The 27,667-nt window shown below is 40.8% G+C and overlaps 1 protein-coding gene across 7 annotated transcripts in view; it reads right to left on the reverse strand.

Moving 5' to 3' along the window:
- The window catches only part of LIMS1 (LIM zinc finger domain containing 1), a 158,399-nt gene that overhangs the window by 85,659 nt on the left and 45,073 nt on the right, over positions 1 to 27,667 (reverse strand). Inside the window, exon 1 of one of the 7 annotated variants that reach the window (XM_070511508.1) lies at positions 17,122 to 17,865. The exons of 5 other annotated variants lie outside the window; for them this stretch is intronic. In XM_070511508.1, the coding sequence (XP_070367609.1) occupies positions 17,122 to 17,198 (77 nt within the window). In that variant the 5' untranslated portion in view covers positions 17,199 to 17,865. Of the gene's footprint in view, positions 1 to 17,121; positions 17,866 to 27,667 lie in introns of those variants that run through there. One more of the 7 variants, XM_014829944.3, reaches the window with a different exon arrangement.

Consider the following 27,667-nt stretch of genomic DNA (forward strand, 5'->3'; position numbering starts at 1 on the left):
AGAGATGTTAAGTAACTTGCCCAAGATCACACAGGGTACACTAAAGGATATGTTAAATTTCAAAAGGAGGACATGGGAAGAGTGGAGAAGAGAATATTCCAGGTGGAGAAAAAAGAAATAGCACAAAGGCATGGAAAGGTGGAAAGCTGACTCAGAGACCAATGGGTAGCCTCATTTTATGAAAACATAGTGGGAACAGAGGAAGAGTGGGAGACAAGGCATCAAGGCAGTTTAGGGATATATTTTGAAGACTTGTCAATGCCAGGCTAAGAATTCAAGTGACATGTGATTAAAGAGCCATAAATGGTTTGGATTCAGGGTGGAGGGAGTTATAAGCCTGGAGACAGCCAGTTATAGGAGACAGTCCAGGAAGCAAGATGCACCATGGAGGAGGTGGGGAGAAGACTCCAGAGTGGAGGTGGAGACTTCATAATCTGTCACATAAAAAAGTGCAGAGAAAAAAACAAAACAACCAGAAAAGCACATGCACCTAAACAGGAAATTCTTTTGCAAGAACCTAGCCAGATCACGCCCCAGTGAAGACCACTTCAAACTCTCAGAACTCTCAAATCACCTACCCCACCCTCCTTTCCTATCCTCTCCTATTGTGGAGAAAACAGAAGTCATGTGAAAGAAGCCACCTCAACTGTCTTGAAAACAAGCCCTTGTTTTCACTATTGCCCCCACTTTGTTCAGGATGACTTCTGGTTCCAATGGAATTTAATAAAAGGCACAAAATAATGCTGATTCTACATTAATGTCATTTTGCTGTAGTCGTAGTAATAACAACAGTAACTATGGTGTTAATGCTTTACATATTATTTCATTTAATCCTCAGAACACCCTGTGAAATAAGTGGCATCCCTATTTTGCAGAAGTAGAAACCAAGGTCTACAGTTGGTGACAGGACTGTGATTTGAATGGGTACACCATGTCTTCAGCTCCCTAGTCTGTACTCACTCTACCATATTGTCTCTCTAAAAGTCTATCAACAAGAAAATAGATATAAAAAGTTGTGATCTCTTCAATGGAATGCTATATAGCTACAAAAGAAAAATAATTCAGTAAAGGTACATAAATCCACAAGAATAAACCAAAAAATTAATGTTGGGTGAAAAGCACAACTTGTATAGTAACACCAATAGTATACACTACATAAAATCTAAAACGAAACTACCCCATCTACTGTTAAGAATACATAAATGTGTAGTAAAAGTAGAAAGACATGCACAGAAGTGATACATACCAAATTCAGGAAAGTGGTTTCCTTATGGAGAAAAAACAGGAGGAAGGAAAATAATTGGAAGAGGAAGATTTCAACTATATTTGTAATGTTTTATTTCTTAAAGGTGATGCATATTTGGAGGTTCCTTCTATTCAATTCTATACTTTCAAATTTTTTTTAAAAAAGAAGGATGAAGATACAAAGCAGACCTTATCTTAGAGCAGATTTTAAGTCCATAAGTTTCAAAGCACTGTGTCTGCCCCCATGTGGCTCTGTAAGATATTACATGCACACAATTTTCAGGAAACGAAAGTTTAAAAAGGGGCATTGTTAAATCTCAGGTACAACAGCACATGAATGTAACTCATAGTGAAAGCCTGAGTAGTCGCCACTTGACATGCAATCAATATTTAAAAACATATCTTACCACTTCTAAACAATACTTACTACAACAGAAGACCTAAACCACTAAGCTAGATGCAAAAGAATGAAATTGGATCCCATCTTACACCACTCACAAAAATTAACTCAAAATAGATTAATGACTTAAATGCAAGACCTGAAACTGTAAAACTCCTAGAAGAAAAGTAGGGGACAAGCAACTTGGTATCAGTCTTAGCAATGATTTTTTTGAATAAGATACCAAAAGCACAAGCAACAAAAGTAAAGATAAACAAGTGGGACTACATCAAACTAAAAAGCTTCTGCACAGCAAAGGAAACCTCAACAAAGTGAAAAGGCAAACTATGGAATGGGAGAAAATATTTCTAGACCGTATATCTAATAGAGTGTTAATATCCAAAAAATGTAAGAACTCATACAACTCAAGAGCAAAAAACCAATCGAATTAAAAAATGGGCAAAGGACCTAAGTAGACATTTTTCTAAAGAAGACATATAAATGGCCGACAAGTACATGTAAAAGTGCTCAACATCACTAGTTAACAGAGAAATGCAAATCAAAACCACAATGAGATATCACCTCACACCTATTAGAATGGCTGTTATAAAAAAGACAACAAGTGTTGGCCAAGATGTGGAGAAAAGGGAACCCTTGTGCACTGTTGTTGGGAATGTACATTGGTGCAGCCACTACCGAAAAGAGTATGGAAGTTCCTCAAAAAATTAAAATAGAACTACCATACAATCCAGCAATTCCACTTCTGGGTACTTATTCGAAGGAAATGAAAATACTAAATCAAAAAGGTATCTGTACCCCTACGTTCATTACAGCATTATTTACAATAGCCAAGACATGGAAACAACCTAAATGTCCATCGATGGATGATGAATGGATGAAGAAAATGGGATACGTATATACATATATATATACACACAGGCATACCTCAGAGATATTGCAGGTTTGGTTCCAGACCGCCATCGCAAAGCAAATATCACAATAAAGTGAGTCACATGAATTTTTTGGTTTCTCAGTGCACATAAATGTTTACACTTTACTATAATCTATTACAGGTGCCAAAAAACAATGTACATATCTTAATTAAAAATTATTGTTAAAAAATGCTATCATATCAGCAATATATACGTTTCAAAACACACTGTACACTTTAAAATTACACAATGTTATATGTCAATTATATCTCAATAAAGCTGGAAAAATAAAAATTAAAAAACACTATTCTAGGAAACTCACTCAAAGGAAGACGATAATGAGAAAGTTATTGGATATAAACTATAAGGGAAAAGGATCATTGTAAGATACAGTAGAGACAGTAAGATTAAATAAATCATAAGACTAGCAAAAACAGATGAGAAGGGCTGGCTTTCAGATACAATTACCTGAATAGGTAAATGACCACCTGGTGTATAGACTTCAAAACCCAGAAATAAACAAGCAGAAAGAATACAGTAAAAAGAAATCCTGCTCACAGCATTGTTTAGTTTGTAGAATTTAGTACTTTTAATAGCAAACTTTACTAAAGACAAACACCTCTTTTCTGAGTATCCAGGTTAGAGAGAAATAAACCTAAAAATCATACCACAGCGAATCTTAGATGTATAGGAAGAAGTCCTTGTGTAAAATTATTTGCATAGATGCATTACTTGTATGGTGAAGATACTAGATAACTGGCATGCTTAATTATGTTCTATTTAACATTTGCGGGGAGGGGGAGCTGAAAATTGTACAGCAGTTCCCACTATGTCCTTTATGTTGATCAAAGGCATCTCTCATCCCCTGGCTGCCCAAGCTCACATCTAGAAGTCATCTTCTTTCTCACCAACCCAGTCAGCGATTGTCGATTTAATGTATGAAATGTCTCTTCCATTCCTTTCTTGATTTACATATACATGCTTTAAAGCCCTCGCTACCCCACATACTGCATACCCAGCTGATGTCCTTGACCCTCACATTCCCCCCTCAGCTTACAGGGGTTAAGAGGCAGGACTTAGAGTCAATCAGGCTTGAACTCAGATGACAGCTTTGGTACTTAGTAGCTGTTTCTTTTATTTCTAAAAAGGGGACGGTTAAACCCCTACCCCTCCAGAGTTGCTACAAAAATTACATGAATTGATGGAGGTAAAGTGGCACACAGGAAGTTCAATAAAAAACAAATATCACCATCATCATCAGTATTTCTCCTTTTCCTCACTGCTGTCCAAGTTTTTTTTTTTAAATGCAAATCTGATCATATTATGTCTCAGTTTAAAAGACTTCAACAAGATGTCCCTTTTATATGGGATAAAGTTCAAAGACCTTGGCATGACATGAAACACAACCCTCCACAACCTACGTACCTGCCGGGCCTCACTCCCAGTCACTTTTCCCCTTCCTGCAGTGAGTCCTTTCCCCAGCCATGGTTGCCCAGCTCAGCACACTTGTGCGTCTCCATGATTCTGCTGCTCCTTTACCTGTGATGAACTTCCAACTCCCTCCTCATATCCAGCTCTTAGCCAAGTCCATATTCCCACACCGTTTCCATTTTGTGGAGCCTTTCAGAGCTCCCCAAGGAGATGGTGGAAGCTGACCTCTCCTCTGGTCTCCTCCTGAACTTCTGGCAAATCTACTCTGTTGCACTTGCCATACTGTAATGGTCACATGTTGGTCTGTCTCCCTCACTGAAAATAAGAGATACTCAGAGCCTGCAAAACAGTAGGTATACAAAGAAATGTTTGCTGAACGACTGAAGTTCAGAAACATCACAGAAACATCAGAGTATTTATAGATTTTTTTAAAAGTATCTCACAAAATTATGATACTTTTTCTTACTAATATATACACAAACACATATTTACACGCATGCACATACACTGAAGTTTACCCAAAAAAAGTCCTTGGTTCACAGTGATACAGAATTTGCTGGATGCTGGAACAGGTAGCTGGCTTCCTATGAAAAGGTCTTACCACAGTGAAAATTTTTTTTTTTTAAAGATTTTATTTTTTTCCTTTTCTCCCCAAAGCCCCCCAGTACATAGTTGTATATTCTTCGTTGTCTGTCCTTCTAGTTGTGGCATGTGGGACGCTGCCTCAGCGTGGTTTGATGAGCAGCGCCATGTCCACACCCAGGATTCGAACCAACGAAACACTGGGCCGCCTGCAGCGGAGTGCGCGAACTTAACCACTCGGCCACGGGGCCAGCCCCCACAGTGAAATTTTAAAAACTTAAAAGTTTGACCTTCAGTTTCTTAAGCTCAGCAATCCAGTTTTGTCAGTATATCAAAAGTGGCTCCATCTCAGGAGTTCTCATTAACCAAGTTTTAAAGCTGATGTGTAAAACCAGAAATCCAACTTCTAACTGCCAGGCAAACGAAAATATTTAGCTTTCTTAAGTAGCATGTTCTCTCTCTAGCTTTAGACCAAAGGAAACGTCAGAAGGCTGTTTGGTGTGCAAAAATCAGAAAAACGGGAGTTATGCCATCTGAATATTCGGTGACATCAGACTAGGATGGCCGGATGTACTGCCCTCCACAAGGGGCATGGGCTGGCAGTGCAGACACGGTCCTCAGGCCTGGGGGGCCATGGCTGCCTCGCTTGGTGCCTTGGCTGCCAAGCCTCACCTCTGTGACTCTCCTTTGGTTTGCTTGTTCCAGGTTCACATTTTTCTTTATATATACATTCAAGGTCACTTCATCCCCTTTAGGTGACTATAGATCTCTAATCTCATATTGATTTTAAAGTTTGATTTCCTTTCTTCCTAAATTTTTCTTGGGTTCCTCACTGGAGTACCCAAGCATGGTCAACAATACATAGGTATAAAGAACCTGGTTAAAAAGATTAAGATTATACTTTATTACATTCTCTAACTAAGGGCATCACTGGAATCCAAACATTGATACATTCTTCTGCTTATGTTTAACCATGTGCTTGGCATATAGCAGGTACCACAGTAGATATGTGTGGAATGAATAAAGAGGAAAATGTGAACAATATAAGATATTGAAAGGAATAAATAAAAGTTTCCCAAAAAAGAAATTTTTAAAAATTTACAAAAAAATTGATATTTTGAATGGGCACTTCTTTCAGCTCGACACACACAGGTTTCTAGGATGCAAACAATAGAAACCACCTTAGGTTAATTTTAAGCAGAAGGGAGACTCAATAAAGGATATCGTGTTGCTCAGAGAATCTCCAGGATCCACAAAGAACGGAGTTTGTAATGACATCCTGTCCACTGAGGGGAGTCTGTCACGAGACCTGCTTCTCTGGGCGCACACAGCACCACAGGACTTTTGATACCACCATCCCTGGACAGCAGGCCTTGCTGCTCACTCTGGATGCACTGCTGCCCATGAAAGCAGCTACAGCCATGCTCTCTAGACATTACTGCAGGCAGTTCCTAATCCTTTGCATCTCTGGCTCTCAAGTCAAAGTCGAGTGCAGGTGCACTGACAGCTGGAGCCCACACCACATGCCTGTGCCTCAGCTCATGAGAGGCTGTTGCTGCTCAGGTGGGAGCAAGATTCAGTATCCTGTTGAGATTCATAAGATGGAGAACCACCAAACAAAGAGATTCCAACAAAAAAAGAATGATATAAATTAAAATCCCCCGCTCAAAAAAGAAATCAAATCTACTTCCACAGGTCAATTGTTCTTACTTGGTAGAGATTCAACTTCAGACTGCCAAGTGCTCTGCACAACTCAGGTCAGCCCCACAAGTGCAACAGACTCGACTCCTAGCTTGCTCCCCTGCCCCTTTGTCCAGCCCTACAGAGCAGAAGCCAGTGGGGAGGGTCTGGCGATTCTCTAGTTTTCTTCCAGGACAGAAGGGAAGGAAGCTAGTTAATGATAGTTACAAAAAATCCGCTCTTGAGGATGGTGATCAGGATAAGACTTGTTTCAATGTAACTAAAATGTTAATATCTAGTCATTTCTACAGAACTGGATTTAATTTGAGAGGCTAAAGGATCTGAATGCAAAACAGTCTAAAAGTTGATGGTGTTAAACAATGTCTTTAAAAACTGCTACAACTCTTCTACAGCTGATCTACCAAACCAGCATTGCTGCAGTGGGCCAGAGCAAATGCTGTATACTCTGCAGGCCCACGGTCTCTGCTGCGACCAGCCTGCCTGCTCTCGGGGCTCACAGGCAATGACAACAGTAATAAATGAGTGTGGCTGTGTTCCAAGAAAAGTTTATTTATGGACACTGATATTTGAATTTCATATAATTTTCACATCTTCCTTTTGTTTTTTCCACCATTTAAAAATGTCAAAACTATTCTTAACTCACAGGCTGTGGGCTAGATTGAGAAAACAGATTTTTCTTTATAAAATGCTAACTCAAACAAAATATTGGACATCACATTTCTTGAAGTGAATATCCAAAAGACCTACACAATCATAGCTTTCTAAAAGGACTGGGGCTAGGTTTACAATGATAGGAAAAACAGACTGTCAGCTTCCACTCTGCCTACATTGGCACAAATGACAGAATAAATAAACAGATCATCTGACTTGCATACGCCTGCTTGGCTGAGCCTCACTCCCCACAAGACGACCAGCACAGGGAGGAAGACTGTGGTTGCTAAACATCTGAGGAGGAAAAGGACTGCTGTGCCCAGGGAACAGAAGTACCCTCCCTTCTCCCCAAAGGACTCCCACCCCCCCATGTTGCTAGTATCCAACAATCGGGACTTCATCCTAAGCAAAACTCCAAATGAGGTATTTTATCTTTGACCTGACACCTGCAATGCTAACCATCCAGCTGCCCACCTTCAATCTCTCCCTCTAAATACAATACTAATCAATTTTTCCTTCTTCTTTGCTTACTAAGAAGTTATAAATTTCCTCAATTCTATTAAAGCTGTGGTAAAAAAAAAATCTGACAAACTAATTTAAACTAAACTATTAATGGTTAAAGTATAACTCCCCCCAAAATATCTTCACTTGACAGTTACCTTTAATATTTTCACTGGCAATATGGAAATTTCAACTACAGCAGGAGATATTTTTTGAGCAGAAAGAGCTTTCTGTGCCTCTCAAATCACATCTAAGACCCACTTGGTGGAAAAAAAAATGCATTTGTAAACTAATAAATTTGGGGAAAGTAGATATTTGTTTTAGTTTATTGTGAACTGATACACTGGAAAATTTACTAGTTGGAGGGCCTTGAGACAGCTGCCTAAACACCAGGTCCTAATTTGTAATACAGCATACCCTGTAGATTCAAGGGGAAGTTCACAAACATACACTGCACAGCCTACCACAAAATAGGAACTCATAATCGGTAGTTATTATTGTGATAAATAAGGATATCTAAGAAACAGTTTAGGACTTGATCTGTAGAACACATGGGAGAAGACTTTAAAAGAATAGCACTTCTGTTTGCATTATGGAAAAAGAAAAGAGGGAGAAAAAGAAAAGGTGCATACAGAAATTCTTCCAGCTGTGGGGGTGGAGAGATAGAGTGTTTCTCCCTGCTTCTCTCACATGCAGACACACACACACACAAGCACACACACTAGCAACCTGTCAGAAAGTACTGATCTGGTCTGTATTAGTGAATTTGCTGCTTATTCAATTACAAGAACTGGGAAGGAAAATCAAGTACTATACCAATGTTGGTCACTGAATGGCGTGGACTCAGTATACTACTACCAGGTCACAGGGAGGTCAAAAGAGTATCAGCTCTTAGTGTGTCTGCAGCAGACAGCCAAGATCCCCGACACAATTCCTTAAGCATATTGTGAGGCACTCCTGCAAGCAGATGCCAGGAGATCACGCCCTGTTCCTAATCTTTGCCCTGAGGGAACTATTCTAGCATGGGCCTCCCCTCACCCAGGTACACCAAAGGTTGTCCCCAAACCTCCAGCTCTTGACACTTTGCTATAGGTGGAAACTTCTTCTCCCTTTAATTAAACGACTGGGCAAAAATATGACCTTTGCTTTACAGACTTCAAAAATGAGGCTAACCCCTTTCAAAATCTCAATGATGTTTTTTGCAGAAACAGAAAAATCCATCCTAAAATTCGTATGGAATTTCAAGGGACTTCAAAAAGCCAAAACAATCTTTAAAAAGACAAAGTCAGAGGTCTCACACTTCCTGATTTTAAAACTACAAAGTTCCAGTAATCAAAACAGTGTGGTGCTGGCATAAAAACAGACACACAGACCAATGGAAGAAAACTGAGAGCCTAGAAATAAACCCTCACAAATATGGTCAAATGATTTTTGACAAGGGTGCCAAGACCATTCAACGGGGAAAGGAAAGTCTTTTCAACAAAAGGTGATGGAAAAAATATATATCCACAAGCAAAAGAATGGAGTTAGACCCTCATTTCATATCATATACAGAAAATAAACTCCGAATGGAACAAATAAAACTCAGAAGAAAACACAGGGGAAAGGCTTCATGACATTAAATTTGGCAATGACTTCTTGGACATGAAATCTTGGATATATATACACCAAAAGCACAGGCAACAAAAGTAAAAATAGATAAATGGCATGACATCAACAATAAAAACTGTGCATCAAAGGACTCAATCAACAGAATTAAAAAACCACCCATGGAAGAAAATATTTGCAAATCATTTATCTAATAAGGAGTTAATATCCAGAATCTATGAAAAACCTCTCACAACTCAATAACAACAAAAAACCAACCAGATTAAAAAATGGGCAAAGGACTTGAGTAGACTATTCTCCACAGAAGATATACAAGTGGCCAATAAGTATGTGAAAAGATGCTCAACATCACCAATCATTACAGAAATGCAAATCAAAACCACAACAAGATACCATCTCATACCCATTAGGATGGCTAATCACCAAAGAAAAAGAAAAGAACAAATGTTGGGGATGTGGACAAACTGGAATCCTTTTGCACTCTTGGTGGGAATATAAAATGGTGCAGTGGCTATGTAAAACAGTACGTCAGTGCTCAAAAAAATAAAAAATAAGGGCTGGCCCAGTGGCATAGTGGTTAAGTTCCCATGCTCCACTTCGGCATCCAGGGTTCGCCAGTTCAGATCCCGGGCACGGATCTATGCATCACTCATCAAGCCATGGTGTGGCAGGTGTCCCACATATAAAATAGAGGAAGATGGGCACAGATGTTAGCTCAGGACCAATCTTCCTCAGCAAAACAAGGAGGATTGGAAGCAGATGTTAGTTGAGGGCTAATCTTCCTCATCAAAAAAATGAATAAATAAATAAAAATAAATAAGAAATAGATTTACCGTATGACTCAACAATTTAATTCTGGGTATATACATAAAAGAATTGAATACAGAGATGCTAACAGATACTTGTACACTCAAGTTCATAGTAGCATTATTCATGATGGCCAAGAGGTGGAAGCAACTCAAGTGTCCACTGACGGATGAATAGATAAACAAAATGTGATACATACGTACAATGGAGTATTACTCAACCTTAAAAAGGAAGGAAATTCTGACACATGCTACAACATGGATGAACCTTAAGGAAATTACACTAAGTGCCATAAGCTAGACCCAAAAAGACAAATACTATATGATGCCACTTACATGAGGTACCTAGAGTAGTCAAATCTATAGAGAGAAAGTAGAATGATGGCTACCAGAGGCCGGGGGAAAAGGGAGAATAGGGGGTTATAGCTTAATGGGCAGAGTTTCAGTTTTGCAAGATGAAAAGAGTTCTGGAGATGAAAGCACAACAATATGAATGTACTTAATGTCACTGAACTATACACTTAAAAATGTTCAAGATTGTAAATTTTATCTTATATGTATTTCACCATGATTTAAAAAAATGAGGCTAGAAGCTGCAAAATGAGGACCCTGAAGGATTATACAAGACTCTAATTCTAATTCTTTTCATTTTTCAGACAAAAGAATAAAATTGAAGTCCCGTAGGTAAAAGAGCCAAGAGCAGGACCCAGGTACACTTACTGCCAGCACACAGCTTTACAAAAAAAAAAAGTAAGGATAATGGGAAAAGATTGAAAGACAGGAGTTGAGTGGGACAAAGACGACAAAGTAGGCAGAATCAAAGGAAGAAAGAGAATGAAGGGGAAATTCCAAGAACATTTTAAAACAATTTCTGTCTTGCTGGAATAGAAGTCTGAAAGTATCATTTATCTTGTTCGGGGTAGAGTTGAGGTCTGTGGAAATTCCCATATAAGGCAGTTTGCTCATGGTTATTTCCTCAAGCAGACATTACAGCTCTCCAACTGAAAAAGGCATTACGCACTGGAGAGAAAAGAATTCTTTGGCAATGACATGTATATATACATTAAAGGCTGTGGTTTCTGTTCTTAATGGTTAGTAGATTTGCCAGGACATGTCATCCCCACGCCCAAATATGGTTCAGCACACAGCAGTCAACACCACACAGTTTTCCTGTGGTCTCTACTGGTGGTGGTGATAAAGGCTGGTATGACTTTCCTGCTCTCCATAAATAGCCCCTCAGTCAATAACGTCCTACAAGATATGGTAACATCCTTAATTTCTGTTAAAGAGCAGTTATGCCTTTTACGTGTGGTCCCTTTCTTCCAGAGTTTTCCTTCTTAGGTGAAGCGGATCTCCTGAACCACCATAATTTTCCCCAATGGCTTCAAAGCAGAGCCTCTACCTTTGAATTTTTAGGACGAGTCTCACTACCTTTTTCTTAGATCTATGCAGGCAAATTTGGTAACTACTAGGCACATGCAGCAACTTGAAATGTGGCTAGACCAAACTGAGATACACTTTAAGTATAAAACACACACGGGATTTCAAAGATTTAGTTCAACAAAAGTAAACTATCTCAATAATTCTTTAATAGGATTACATAATATGTATACAGTTTGGATGTGATAATAGTTTGGCATATTGAGTTAAATAAAATATATTATTAAAATTTATTTAACCTGTTTCTTTTTCCATGCAGCTACAAGAAAATTTTAAACTATACTTGTGATGTGGCTCACATTACATGTTTATTAGATAGCACCATTCTAGATAATATAATAAACCTTGTTTACTGAATAAAGAAAGTAGCCCAGAAAGCATTTTGAGGAGAAGGCACTGAAAATTCAGGCATTGCTTGTCCAAATTTAAGAAAAAAGGAATCCTTGAATCCTTTCATTTCTAACCACAGAGCAAGGGGAGTGGCAGCCTGGACTAGAATTCTGGTGCTCTCTCTCTCTTCTTAGCCAGGGCAAATTTCTTCACTTGCAGATTAGATTTTCATCCATAACATGGGCATAATAAAACTCCATACCTGCTGTCAAGGACCAAAAAACAGAAGGAAAGCATTTTAACATTTTGCGACACAAAGTATGTCCTCAGTAAATGTTAACGTCCCTTTCTTTTAAGGTCCTGGAAATCCTGTGGACACGTTCAGTAGCTGATTTAGTCATCTTGGGGTTAGTCATGGAAAGCCTGGATTCCGATTCTCTTTTTTCCTTCTTCTCCAATCTAATTACTTCCTTAGAGCTCACCCTTACAGGGCGAGGGTATACAGGGAGCCTTCTGGGCAAAATCTATCCCCTTCCCACAGCTGCATTGTCTATTCTGTTTGTCTCATATTCTTCCCACCTCCCCTCTGCTAGCGCATGTATTTAAAAAATCATTAAAATTAACTTCAATATTGTGGCTACTGCTCATTTTCTCCTTAGGACCGTTATCAATAGCTCATTGCTACTGCCTAAATTTAAATACAGCTCTGTTACAATTTTACCTATTTTGTGTGTGCACACTCTGTTTTCTTAAGACACATGGATACATCCTTTATTTCCCAGTAGTGTCTCAACAGATACACAATGAATGACATTTATAATAGTCTCAGAAATAAGTAAAATAAAACTGAATGTTGACTTTCAGCTACTGACCAGGTCAATCAGGTTTACAGGGAACGAAAAGCAACTTCTTTGACTAGGAAACTACATCTGATTTGGTAGTCTGGGGTTTATTTCTGGCTGGTTTGTCCATGGAAAATTAATGTTTATGATTTCCTAGCAGTATGCTAGGCTGGCAGCCCTGAAGATTGAATTCCTCCCTTGGATGGTGCTATTTTCTTATCTTCCAGTCAACCTTCCCCAAATACTTGCTGTTATTTATTACAAGGACTAACCCTTCCGAAAGTCTGGCTTAAATAAGTTTATTGTGTGTTGGTGTGATCGAACCTCTGGATATCACTCACCTCTAGGACTCTCTCCACAAGGAAGACAGCAACTCTAGGTCGGGACTGGCTGGAAAAGAAGGATCAACTCCTGCCAGATTTCCTCCTTGCTATCGCTTTAGAGAAGATAGGGGCTGGTGACAGAAGCAGAGGAGGAAAAGGAAAGGGAAAGAAATAACGAGGGAAAGAAAAGGTAAGAGAAGGGTTGAGAAGACTGAAGAAGGAAAAAAGCAAAGGAAAGAGAAGAGGGTCTTTGCAGTATAGTCAGGCGTGGGACACTTTAAAGAGGTCAGCATCTGTGGAGATGCGAAGAAGAAGAGAAAAACCATGAGATGATCAGATACAAAGCAGAACTTGGCTTCTTTTTAGCTCAGAACCCTGAATTCTAGAAGTTCTGGATCTCAAAGGAGACACACATGAATGGTGCAGAGTAAAACAAAAAATAAAGGAAGGAAAAGAGTTGGTGGTCCCTCAAAAAATTAAACAGAGGGGCCGGCCCAGTGGCGCAGCAGTTAAGTTCACACGTTCTGCTTCTCAGTGGCTCGGGGTTCGCCAATTCGGATCCCGGGTGCGGACATGGCACCACTTGGCACGCCATGCTGTGGTAGGCGTCCCACATATAAAGTAGAGGAAGATGGGCACGATGTTAGCTCAGGGCCAGCCTTCCTCAGCAAAAAGTGGAGGACTGGCAGTAGTTAGCTCAGGGCTAATCTTCCTCAAAAAAAAAAAAAAAATTAAACAGAATTACCACATGACTCAGCAATTTCACTGCAGGGTTTATACCCCAAATAATTGAAAACAGGGACTCAAACAGATACTTGTACACTCATGTTCCTAGCAGCATTATTCATAGCAGCCAAAAGGTGGAAACAATCTAAGTGTCCACTGAGAGCTGAATGGATAAACAAAATGTGGTACACCTATACAATGGAATAACATTCGTCCATAAAAAGCATTCTGATACATGCTACAATGTAGATGAACCTCAAAAACATTTACACTAAGTAAAAGAAGCCAGACACAGAAGGTCATATGTTGTATGATTCTACTTATATAAAATATATAGAAGAGGCAAATTCATAGAGACAGAGCGTGGATTAGAGGTTATCAGGGGCTGGGAGGAGGGAATGGGGAGTTAATGGGTATGGGGTATCTGTTTGGAGTGATGGAAAGTTTTGGAAATAGATAGTGGTGATGTTTGTACAACATTAGGAATGTAATTAATGCCACTGAAGTTTATACTTAAAAATGAAATGACGAATTTTATGTCATATGTATTTTGCCACAAGAAAAAAAGAGGAAGGGAGGGAACATTTGTTGACCTCTTAAATCTCACCAAATATGAAACTAGGATCCTCTTACATCCATTAAATTAATCCTCATTAGTCACAGATTAGGTATTACGGCCATTTACACAGGAGGAATCTGCAACTCAGATAGTAAATAATGTGTTCAGAATCATAGAAGTGGCAGAAGTAAAATGTGAACCCAAGTCTGGTGGCTCTAAAACCCAGCTCTTTCAACTATACCCAAGTGTTCAAGAGGAAACAGGCTCAACGAATAAACAAACAAGGGAGAAAGATTCTCCTTACAAGTCTGACATACTTGCACAAGCTGACCCAGAGAACTAGGTGTCTAAACACTTTCCCAGGCTGCAAACAAGCTGCTTGGCAGCAGCAAAGAAACTTCCTTTTAGCACAGTTTTTAAGCCCTATAAATATACTGCTAAAAGAATATCTGCCTCTTCTCTCCCCCTGCTGAGAATACTTGGTAAAGTTTACTTTTTCAATTTCTCATGTGCTATATATCCTATCCCAAACTCTCATCTGAGGTGCTAAAGTGCCTATCCCCCAACCCCCAAGAGGACCATTATATATTTGTAGCAATGTTTGGTATATAAAATACTTTCCTAGACATCACCTTATTTAATTTAATCAATCACTCTATAGGACATCAACATCTCCATTCTGTAGACTGATAAACTATGCCCCAGAAGCAACACCCAACTCGGAGCTAAAATCTGTCCTAGTGTAGACACCGGACAGAGGCATTTATGGGAGCATTGCTCCTATATTATAGCTTTGTTCTGAGAATGAATGGATCAATCAATGTATTGCTAAGAACTTTTGGACAAGACCTAATTCAAAATCACTGTAAGGCCTCTGCACTAAAAAAATAAAACTAAAAATATTTTTTTAAAGTTTCCTAAAAGCTTTACCTTTTCTCTGGGAACTTTTGGAGCTGCTGACATCAAGAAATTGTCAATGAAACTTAAGACTCCTTCCCATCCTTATGACGGATTCAAGGCCCCGTCACGAGACTGTTGAAACTTCTGCTGCAGGACACTCACACATCTGGTCCCATCAACTGGAACCATTTCTTAGTCATCTTTGTATTGCCAGAACCTAGCACAGTGCTTCTCATGGAGAAAACAAGTCAAATATCAACCAAATGAAGGAATCATTAACACAACCTTTCATATGGTGTTGCAATATCCACTCTCCGGTCCTCCCCGTCCATCCTTTACACGGCAATGTTACCATATCATTTCACTGCAAAATCACCCCAAAATTTCATATTGCATTCAAGACCAGTACTCCATGTGCACTCCCTGTCACTCTCACCCCTCAAACACACCTTACATCCTCACACATTAGATGCCTTTAGAATTTCTTTCATTCATTCAACACTCATTTATTGAGCACTTCGTGCTCTAGGTACTGGGAATACAGGAGTTAACAAGGGAGACATCACCTCTGCTTCACAGCCTAGCGGGAAAGAGCAGAAAAGACAGGGCATTTGAAAGGCAGGAGGGGCCTGAGGGCAGGGCACAGATCAAGTATGCCCTTGCAAGCCAGAATAAGAACTCCAGGTTCCAGTCCAGGTGAGATGGAAAGGCAGGGGAAGATTCTGAACAGAGAAGTAAAGTTGACCTGCAAACTTTTGCTCAACCTGTTGCCAACTCTGCCTAGGACCCATCATTTTTTAAATGTTGAAATTTACTCACTCTTCAAAGCCCAACTCAAAAATCACCAGCTAAATGGTGCCATCCCTAAGAATTATAGGTCACGCCTCCTTTTGGTTGTCCCCCAAAACTTGAAAGCATTCATGATGATCTGATTATGTTCGGTTATTTGTATGCAATTTTTAAATAGCACCAAGTGTGTATGTTTATCCAGAGTATTTTATTCATTTTTTATTCTATGAGCCATGAACACTGCCTGTTTGCAAACCAAAGTGTGTACCCTTTTTATTAATTGAAAGACCAAATTAAAGTGACCATCCTCTTTGGAACTTTCTTTCTTGTTCCTGAAAAAAATAATTCTGTTCTCCTGGTCACTATAACTATTCCATATTCCATGATTATGTGCGTGTATGTATATATATATAACACATATATATATATAAAATAACATATATAAAATAAGAAACTCCCTTATGCATCACCCCATCTATATCACAGGCATATTTCTCTCAAGGTTATCACGAACTATAAAATAAATGTTTTCATAAATACATTTAAATCTCCAAGGAAATTCACTGTGTAAGGCAAATCAGGTGGAAGGCAGAAGACCCTTTTGGGGTGAGTAATCACCTCTTAAATGTTTTACAAATGTAGACTTGGTGCATTATGGTTCCTTTAAAAATGGCCTGCCATGTTTCAAATGGAGTTACACAGGTTAGTGAGTGAGACTAACTCCTCAACTAGTTATAGTTGCCTTTTTCCCACCATGGCAAGATGAAAGTTCACTAACCATAGTTTTAAACAGCACAGGCTTGTTTGTTTTTCTTAAGACCCTGGATAGAATTTGGGTTAAAAAATACTTAATGTAATAAAATGCCAAAAAAGCATTACTAAGGACTCTTACAGTATAAGTCTCTGCAGGACTGTAAACTATATGGCACTAAGCATTATGAAGGTTGTTAATACTTTCTTTGCAAACATAAGGGTACAGCCTCCCTTCCTCACCCACTCTTGCTTTGAAACCAATAAAACATAAAGTTGTTTTTACATATACTCAGTAATAAAACACACACCCACAGGAAGTAACAAGCTCAACGGTGACCCGTGCAGCAGGCAGGAGAAAACTTTAATTAGCACGGCTAAAGGCCACTAAAACCCACTCCAAACCCTTTCTGTTACTGTACCTGCAAGGTTAGACAAATATCTTTTAAATAACTGAGAAAGGTAGGCCATAAGGAACACGAGTCTAGAAATACAACAAACACCCTGGGTTTGGCTGGTCCAGGCCATCCCATTACTACTTCTCGCAAACTTTCACTCGTCTGTCCCATCGCTTTGCACACACAGCCCCACCCCTGCAGGCGCAAGGCGATATTCCAGCACCTTACCTGCTGTGCCTCCACGTCCCTTTTCTCTTCGCTCTAGAATAAGAATCTCTTTCTGGTACTTCTCTTCTTATTTTCATTCATTTATCAGGGCTTGGGAAGCCAGTTTCACATCACAGTGAATTATCTTTAAAAGCTCCTGCTTCCTATACCATAGAGGACTTCCTCCTCTTAACTTCATATCTGCTGCCTTGAGCTATATTTGAGCCAATGAAAGCAAGTCGAAGGTTTCCTTTTCTGCATTCAGTCAAATCATGTGACGTGGAGTGTTACACCGTAACCCCACAGTTCTGAAGCAATAAGACAACCCCCCTAAATGTCGTAACTCACATCCTGTTGAGCGGGGTTGTATATTTTACTAAGTTAAGAAATTCACCCACAAACTTATTTAAAGTATTTGTAATATCCAGAAAAATATTTACAAAAATGAATAACTGATCAACAGAGAAAGAAGTGAACTTCCATAAAACGACAGCTTGCACCTTTTGGGACCTCGACATTATCTACAAGTTTGAATTCACAGAGCTTCTTTTCAGGTTCCTCTGAATGCTTCACCACTTAGGAGTTGAGCAGCTTGTCTTTATTTTATCTTCCTCATGGCACGGCCCAGCTCACAAACAGGCAAGCCAAACTCTGTCTGGCTGACCAGTGCGAACGGCTCCTTCTGTCCCAGATGTCCTCAACACACATAGTGCAGGGAGGAGCAAGGCCAGCGCTTCTGAGGCCTCACACACCGACTGAGTCACCTCCCAGGACTCTGCGGGGCCAAGTTTCCACCCAAGAATAATAAACGGATCTTCGGTTGACATGGAGGAAGCCCTCAGAAGCAATTAATGCAGGCTTCCATGAATGAAGACTTCCGTGCCCTGATTCACTGAGGATACTACAAGAAAGTTCCTTAACTAATTTCTTTATTATAGAGCAGTCACTTTTAGGATGATAACAGCATTTCTAGGTTAAAGGATCTGAGGTTAATCTTTAAAAACAAGAAAACAATGCACCACCTTTGCTCGTTACACCAACACTACAGATTGGGTGCTGGCAGCATTTAGAGACAGCAATGGCAGATGAGTGGCACTGACAGGCACCTAGGATGGCCGCCTACTTTACAGGGAAGGAGTTTAGCGCCTGGAGAGGTGGAAGAACTCATCTAAGACAAGCTAAAGGCAGAGTGAGTTGTAAAGCCCTGTGCTCTGCCCAGCACTCCCTGGGGGGCACACTCATAGGCTTCGCTCTCACGTTGCACTCTAAAACCTAATCATCAGAGCTGGCTTTAGGTTTCCCACACAACACTCAATGCAGAAAAATTCCAGCAAGAATATTTTTCTGGCTTTGATTTACTTTCTTCAAGGATATAGGAATGGAATGCAGAAGGAAGCTGGAAGTGCCAAGGCTGTTTGTGAGTGAGAAGCAGGCCCTCCTACCCCTTCCCACCAGGGACAGTCCTACACCACAGACACAAACCCTGGGAAGCAGCTGCGATCTCTCTTGGGAGAAGGAAACAGAACGGAAGGCTCCTGAGCCGGAATCCCAGGACAAGAAATTCTCTCTAAGAAAGTAACTTACGTCACTGCAGTTAAAATCCAAAAGAGGGGAACATTTGACATTTTTGTGTGTCCCAAATCTTTACTGATTGCCATGCACTGTGAAGGAACAAACAGGGTGCCGTGATAGACAAGGGGGCACACATGGCAGGGTGACTGGGGGAACTCTATCTTGAGTTCCTCCAGCTCCTATCTCACCCTTCTCCTCTCTTCAAGCGCAGCCTCACTTCCCATTTACTCTTCAATTCAGTGCAATCTGGAAACATCTCCTATTAAGGTCACAATCACCTCTTAAAAAACAAATCTAGAAGATATTTTTCAATCCTTATCTTACATTTGACATTCATCAACAATGCTCTCCTGAAATTTTCAATTCAATTCCCTTCGTTTCCAGACCATCAGACTTGTATCTCTCTAATCATCCCATCATTGTTTCCTCTGCAGGACCCTCTTCATCTGCCTGCCTTCAGGTATGGCAACTCCCCTGGTTCTGACACTGGCCCTGCACATCTTATTGTGTACATTCTCCCTGATCACTTCATCACCTCTAACGGCTCCACTACTTCCTCCATATTAGTAACACCAGCCAGATCTTTCCCCTTAACTTCCCAGTCATACAGCAAACTGTCTGCTGGCTGTTTCTATGAAGACATCTCAATAGGCAATTCAAACTCAAGATGACTAAATAAGCCAGTGTCCCTCTCCCCGCTATGCCTATATCTGGTTCTTCCTCTTAATATGTCCTCTCTCAGGTATGGCAACATTACCTAACCCTGGAAAGGTCTCAGTCATCCTTGACTCCTTATCTTCAAATCATCCACTTCTGCTAATTTTAACTCCTAAGTAGTTCTCAAATGCGTCCGTCCGCCCCAGCTCACTCGCACTGTTAGCCCTGCCACAGTTCTAGCCTTCATGATTCCTCTCTTGGTCTGCTGCTGCAGCCTCCTAACTAGCTTCCCTGCCGCCAGCCTGGCCTCCTTCAATCAAATCCAAGAGACCCAGCCAGCAAGTGATCCAGGGAACCTGGTGTTTCTCTAAGGAACTTGCTCTCTACTTCACTGAGCACAAAGTCAAGCCCCTACAGGAAGCATACAAACCCTACATCACCTGGCCCATCTATTTCCCCAAATCCTCATCTCTGGACACTCCCCGCCACTCACTATATGCAACCCAGCAGTGACGCACACACCACACAGGCCCGCATCTAGATGTTGCTGCTTATACTGACACCTCAGCCTGAAAGATCTTCCCCGTCTTCCCCTCACTGACTCTAACATCCTTGTACAACTGACATGAAGCATCAGGTTTTCAAAAAACCTGTCCTAACCCTTTTCCAGTCCTACTCTCCTGTTTAGATCTGGCACTCCTCCTCACTCACATTGCAACCGCTTCTGTTTCTAACCTCCTTGAGGGCTGGAACTAGACTCCTACTCATCTTATGGCCCTTGTGCCATGCCTAGCATACACACTAGGCATTTAATAAAGTTTAACTAGAGCAAGCCTGTAGGAGAGGCTCTGTCATTCTCACCTTACAGATAAGGAGAAAGATGCTCAGAGAGAGGTTATATGACTTTTTAAAAGTCACTCAAGGATAAATCTAAGAAAGGAACTTGAAATGCAAAAGCACACTAGCTAAATTAAAGTCTTTTTCTTAAAAGCAGAAAGCCTCTCAGAGCTAAACGCGGTGGGAGCAGGGAATGCGTCTAAGTTTTGGACTCTGGAGCCTGACAAGGTGCTACCTGGCACATTGTAAGTACCTCATAAATATTGGTTGGCTCACTAAGACTCCAGAGAGGGTCGCTTTCATTTATTCACCACGCACGAGTGGGTTTGCTTCTCTCCAGCAGAGGGAGCTACAGCTCTGCATCATCTCCAGCTACAGACTGGGTGCCCTGGTAAAAGAACGGGTCTTTTTCGTCCATCCACTGCTATGCTTTTTCCTTTATAAGCCTCCCACGGATACAAAGAAAATCAGGATCAATGTTTTCCATAGAATACTCTCTGAATGGACACAGATCTACTTTATACCTTGTTCAATGTCCTTGCATATGTTTTCCTCTCTGGCCTTTCAAAAACTCTGGGGCAATTTCACCCAACTTGGTTCTACCCAATCTATCAACTGCTACTGAATTTCTCCATCTTCATATACTCTTCTTAGGTTCTTATTACAAAAGACGTTTATAACCCAACAAGTTCATCATCTTTTTTCCTATACATATGCTTTCCCCAGGGTCTCTGCCCCATTTCACTTGAAAAAGCATTAGTTTAGTTTTTAACCATCTCTCTTTTAAAAACAAAAAACAAAATGAAAACCTTTTCAATATATCCTGATCATTGTCTGAAAGGCAGGCTTTGAGCTTCAAATAGGGTAAAAACAATTAATACCACTTAAGAGAGTAAAGCTTAAAGAAAAATCCCAAACTTTATTCTTTACTCAATTTACAAATTACACGGCATTCCAGGAAAACTTAGCGTTTATTAAAACACTATGTAAATTGAAACTGTGTAAAAGTACTCCACAATTATACCTAAAATAGAATTAGGTGCTATGCTCAGATAACTATAAAAAGATTTTTTCCATTTTTAAAATTTTTAACCTACACCAAAGTCTTGAGGATGCAAACCCTGTGACACCCAGCACCCCTAGCCTGGCCGATTCAACACCTAGTGTCCTTTACGTCAAACTATCGGGGGAACAGTAAATGCCCCACACATTCCCAGGTGCTCCTTAGGGAGCACTTCTAGCCCCACTGAGAACTATTCACCCAGAGGATTTCTGAGCACTGATTAAGTACCCGAAGGAACCACTTGTTGGTGTTAGACTTGACCCATTTAATATACAACACTGAATACTATTAATATTAAAACACTGTAACTAAAAAAATTCCAACTCTAACTTTTTAATCAAGGAAGTCCCCAATTTGTAAATATTTTCAAACTGAGACGAAACTGTCAAGAAAACAGTATCATAAAAGAAGATGTGGTACATATATACAATGGAATACTACTCAGCTGCAAAACAGAACAAAATCATTCCATTTGCAATAACATGGATGGACCTTGAGAGAATTATGTTAAGTGAAATAAGCCAGCGAGAGAAAGATAATCTGTGTATGACTCCACTCATATGAGGAATTTAAAATTATGGACTAAGAACAGTTTAGTGGATACCAGGGGAAAGGTGGGGTGGGGGGTGGGCACAAAGGGTGAAGTGGTGCACCTACAACATGACTGACAAACATTAGTGTACAATTGAAATTTCACAAGACTGTAACCTGTCAATAACTCAATAAAAAAAAGAAAAAGAAATAAAAAAAAAAGAAAACAGTATCATAAAATAGCAAGCCTCTTCTAACCATAACAGCCAAGAGAGAGCCCTAAAGAGCAGCATTTGGTCTAAATGCTCCTGGCTCTGGAGTCTTTCTGAGTTTGAGCAAGGTACAATCCCCAGCATACGCTTAGACCCGAGCCTTTGTGAAGCATGGGAGCAGAAGAGGGGGTGCAGCTTGCGAATTTCCACGGCACTACTGTGGGAAGACTCCAGTAGCCCAAGGACAGGGCAGGAGAGGGACAATGCCGGCACATGGCACTATGTCGGAATGAGAGGCCCTGATGGCTGTGTTGGATCCCACAAGCACTACACTGGGGAACAGTTGTTCATACCCAAGTGTTCTTAAGTTAAACCTGGTCTGCTTAGGTATGCCAACTCAGCATTTTCAAAACTGAGTGAAAGCCCTACTCCTCTCCTGAACTAGCTTGTCTCCACATAAGACACCGCCATTCACCAGCTGGCCCCAAGCCAGAGACACGCGGGTCAGCCTCAACTCCTCAAACATCCTCGTAAACCTCCGAACGTCCAATGGCAAAGACCTTTCCTTTTTGCCCCTTAACTATCTCTAAGTCTATGTGCATATTTCTATCCCTGTGGACAGTACCTACTTCTGGCACCATAACCTCTCATGTGGATCAACACAACAGCCTTCTAACTGATCTCTGAACTTCCACTCTTTCCTGATCACTGTCCCCAACCCACCCCCTTTCTGAGCCATTGCAAAATTGCCTTCTGGGCTGTATACCCACTTCCCTCCACCTCACTTTCAGATCTAGCTCTTCTGATCACAGAACAGGCACCTACTCACGCTGGCTAGACACAGTGCTGGTTCCTACCCTCAGCCACAGTGACTAGTCCTGGTTTGGGCACCGGACCCAAGCTAAGCTAATCCCATTCTATTTCTTGAAAACTAGAAATCTGAATAGAGACTAATACTCTGCAGGGAGTACAAGTCAACTAATGGTATTACCCTACAGACAAATTCCACAAGTTCTGCTGAGATGCCCGGGGTTGCTCTAGTTGTCTGTCCTCTCCGAGACCTGTATGTGCAGCCCCTTCTTCAGTTCTCTGAGGCACCCCACTATCTTTCTAATAAATTCCTTTCTAGGTTATGTTTGCCAGAGTCAAATCCTGTTATTTGTAACCAAGGAAACTTAAGTAACAGTAAAATTGTCTTGGCCTGACAAAGTGACCCTTTCTGATCTGGCCGTCCCTGCTCCCACTCAGCACTTCCTAGGTCCACTCCTGACTCCACAGGCTCCAAGCCAGCCATGGGGATCTGCCTGCCACATCTCAACATCCTGCCCTCTCTTCCCTCTTGGCCTTTGCGCCTTCTGCTCTTCCTTCCCAGAATGTCATCTCCGAATGATTCCCACTCATCATGAGGACTCAGCTGGATGTCACCTCCTCTGGGAAATTTTTCCTAAGCCCCTCAGCCTGGTCATTCATGCTCCCTTAGGGCCTCGAACTCAGTACTCCTAACATAAAGCTTAACACTCCAAATTGTATTTGCCTGATTCCTCATTAGTCTGACTCCAAGTGGAAGTTTATTACAAGTGGTGATTCTTACTCACAGCTGTGTCTCCCACACAAGTGCACATGCCTGGCAGAGAGCAGGCTCTTGTAACTACTTCTCACACAAATGAACACACCCGGAAATCAGAAGTCCACTTCCACAACTCAAATGAGTTCTGAGGGCAGTGTGACAGAAGTGTAAATATATTTCTTTGGAATCAAGAGGCCCTGGATATTCAATGTTAAATTCATTTTATTTTAATATTAATTCATTTCAAAATCAGTTAACCATGTGTTCACTTTAAGATTTGTGCACTCTTTTGTATGTGTTTTATACATCAATAAAAATTTTCAAACACATTAAACATAGCTGAAAAATATAGTTATTGACTAGTAATAAATTCCATACCCACGGGAACACCATCCGATGGCAGACTGACTACACATAAAATTCCCTGGGTTAGAGCCTTAATTTACCAATTACCAGCTGTGACGCCTTGGTTCAGTCAAAATATTTGATATTCAGCTTTACCATCTATAAAATGAGAATAATAACCATTTTGTCTAAATCTCAGGGCTATAAAAAAGACAAAGTGAAATCATAAAAATAGAATCATAAGATGTTTTTGTTACAAAATTCTCTATCATCTCAGAGTGAGTGTTATTTGAACCATAAAAATCAGATTTTGAAAAATACAACACTTTGGCATGAAAATGCTTACAAAATCCCAGGAATGTACACCAAAAGGAGATATGGGATAATGAATCCACGGTGCTAGCCTGAAATTCAAGGTTAAATTTATTCCTGAGGAAGAAAGGCTATTCCTACATCATCATGTTTCCTGGGAACCAGATTTAAAATTATTTACATTTCATGAACTGAAAGAGACATTTTTCATACTTATGAGAGCTGAAATCCTTTTAAGAATTCAGCTGAGCTTTAAAACTGTTGGTTAAAGGAATCTCTGAGAATGGGGTGGAGTGAAACATAACTATTTCATACCCTGTGTGGTCAAGATCTTATAATAGCACCCAGTTATATTGTTAAGTTTAACATCTGAAGACTATTTCAAAATAAAAGTGCTTGCATTTAAAGGGAGTGTAACAAAACAGGATTGAGTATACAGATTAGAAACATATGAACTGATTTTTACATACCCAAGTGCAAAAGATGTGCTCTGTTAAAAATAATTTAATTGAAGAAGATGAAATGAGTCATAATTAGGAATTAGTGGTGACTAACTGGCAGTTCTATTATTTACTCTACTATAGCATCAAAACATGTACAATCTCATAAACACATGCAACAGTCACTTGGTAAGAGGAAAGAACAGATGAACAAGATTTTATTTCCCAGAAAAAATAGATTTTCTTTTCTTGTAATTTTTGGTGAGGAAGACTGGCCCTGAGCTAACATCTGTTGCTTTTTCTTTTTTTTCTCTCCCCAAAGCCCCAGCACATAGTTGTATATCCAGTTGCAAGCCATTCTAGCTCCTCTCTATGTAGGATGCTGCCACAGCATGGCCTGATGAGTGGTGCGTAGGTCCGCGCCCAGGATCCAGACCAGTGAACTCTGGGCCGCCGAAGCGGAGTGTGCAAACTTAATCACTCGGCCACAGGGCTGGCCCCCAGATTTTCATTCTTTAACCACTATACCAAAATATCTTATAAGTTCCTAGAAATGCCAAACAGTAGTTTAAAAACATCTGAACCACCGTTTTTCTCTCTTACTTAAAAGATAAAGTACTATAACAGAGAAATTAGCATTTATTAAGAATATAAGTGGGTAAAAACAGCAAAAATGACCTTTTGAGTGCATGCCAGTGTAACTTGTCATCACCACCCTGCAGCACTAAGACAGCAGCTGAGGGGCCGGCCAGGTGGCGCAGCGGTTAAGTTCGCACATTCCGCTTCTCAGCGGCCCGGGGTTCACCAGTTCGGATCCCGGGTGCGGACATGGCACCGCTTAGCACACCATGCTGTGGTAGGCGTCCCACGTATAAAGTAGAGGAAGATGGGCACGATGTTAGCTCAGGGCCAGGCTTCCTCAGCAAAAAGAGAAGAACTGGCAGTAGTTAGCTCAGGGCTAATCTTCCTCAAAAAAAAACAAGACAGCAGCTGAGTGGTGACAAGTACCTGTGGGGTGAAAATCTCCTTCATTTTCACTTCGGCAAATGCGCCCCCGGTGACTACCGCTTAACTCTAACTGTGAGGCACAGGATACATGAGGAGGAATATGGCAGAGCCCCTGGCCCTGAGCAACTTCCTAAACTGTGAGATACACACAAAGCACATTACAATACTGGGTGAAATAGTGTAGTGGTGTTTGCAAAGAGCTGTGGGATACAGCAGCAGCAAGAGAGGCTTTACAGAGTCAGCAACTGAAGTGAGTCTACTGGCTGTGCTCACAGAGCAGAAGAGGAGGAAAGAAAGGCAATTCCCAGGGAAGAGAATAACTTGAAAGACCACCAGCTGCTAGGACACAGCAGACACAGCGCTAGGCCTCAGGCAACAGGAGTAGGACACAGTTTAACTGCTTCTACTGAGCTTAAAGTTCAGTGGGGAGACAAAGGTCACTGATTACACAACAATATGCTCAGTGCACTAGGAGTTCTCAGAGGTCATACTGTATTCTGGGAGTTTCAAATCCATTTTCAAGGAATTTGGACATAGGAGTCACGATGAAACAACGGTCTAAGGAAATGTGAAGCAGTAACAGAAACAGCGGCCGCGTTTGGGGTGGTCATAAAACCCCGTTAGAGAGCACTGTCCCCTGTCTGAGGGGAGCTCTTCTGTCCTCGAGGACTGCTCACTCGGCATCTCTTTTAGGACAGTGACCACATGCTGCCACGTCTAAGTAGACGTGAGATTCCCTCTGCTCCTCTGGGCTCAATTCTGGCCTCCGAGAGCGGGCACTGTGCCCCTTCCTTTGTAACCACTGCAGTGGAAGGCGTGAGACTCAGCTGCAAAAGACCTGTTAACGTGGACTGGTTCTAACAATTATCAAAGGTTCTAATCCACCCCACTCCAGGATGAATAAAACCTGGTACCTAGTAGCTCTCAGTCATGTACATAATTCCAAAAACCAAGAATTAAAATGATTAGCAAAAACCAATAATTAATAATAAGCCTCTGTCACTACTGTCATTCCATTAAGACTGACATCAACAAGACCAGGCCTTTTCCGCACTCCTAAACCCTCTGCTCCTGTTACATCTCAGCCACAGCGTACAGGAGAATGTGGAACCCCGGCCTCGGCCGCCTCTGTGTCTTGATGCAGGTGTAGAGCACGTGTGCCTATCAGTACTATCTTGCTACTGTTTCTGTCCCATGGGCAACCTCTTTTGGTTGGTTTTGGCTATAGAATCAAGAATGCTATATCGTATGTTATCCAAACATCTAAAATGAACACCAGACTCACAGACAAACACACAGAAGCAGAAAAACTAAACGACTCTGATGACTCAAGACTTATTTCTGGAATAGTCATTACAATTCAAAACACAGAGTTTTTTAAAGAAAAACTTAACAACGCCTAAAAGGAAGATGGAGAAAAGGAAGGCTGCAGCTCAACCTCTCCTCTAAAAGCCAGCGTTCAATCCACACCACGCAGCCGGGGAGCCTGGCTGCAACAAAACGCTGTCACATGTCAGAATCTGAAATAAGGAAAGATTAACCACAGAACTGCACCAGAGCAAAAGGGCCCCCAGACAAATTTCAAAGAGAAAGGTCTTCTGATGACAAGAAAGAGAAAAAGCCCAAAACATCTGAATGCTAACACAGCTTTAAACAAAGAGGTAATTGTCAGTGTCTGCTAGGCACTGGCTCTTTGTGAGTCCTAAGGGCAGCAAAACTACTCACTATTTCAAGCTAACCTTGGGAGCGCTGAAGTTTTACCACACAGTCGTCAATGCCAAGCTTGCTGACTCCGGTTTTTCATTGTTTCGAGAATGAAAAGCATATAACTATGTTTGCAAAAGTACGAAAAAACACATTTACTCCAGGTTTAAAAATCCCATCCCCATCCCCCCAACCTTGTAGGGGAAGCTACAAATGATAAAACAAACTGGTGAGGAAAAAAATAGTGTGAGAAGTTAGTTACATAACTGATGACTCCAAAGGTGTGTTACCTACAGCAGGGAAGACATATTATAAAAGT

This window comes from Equus asinus, chromosome 6, assembly GCF_041296235.1.
Source record: "Equus asinus isolate D_3611 breed Donkey chromosome 6, EquAss-T2T_v2, whole genome shotgun sequence".
In the NCBI taxonomy this organism is placed as follows: Eukaryota; Metazoa; Chordata; class Mammalia; order Perissodactyla; family Equidae; genus Equus; species Equus asinus.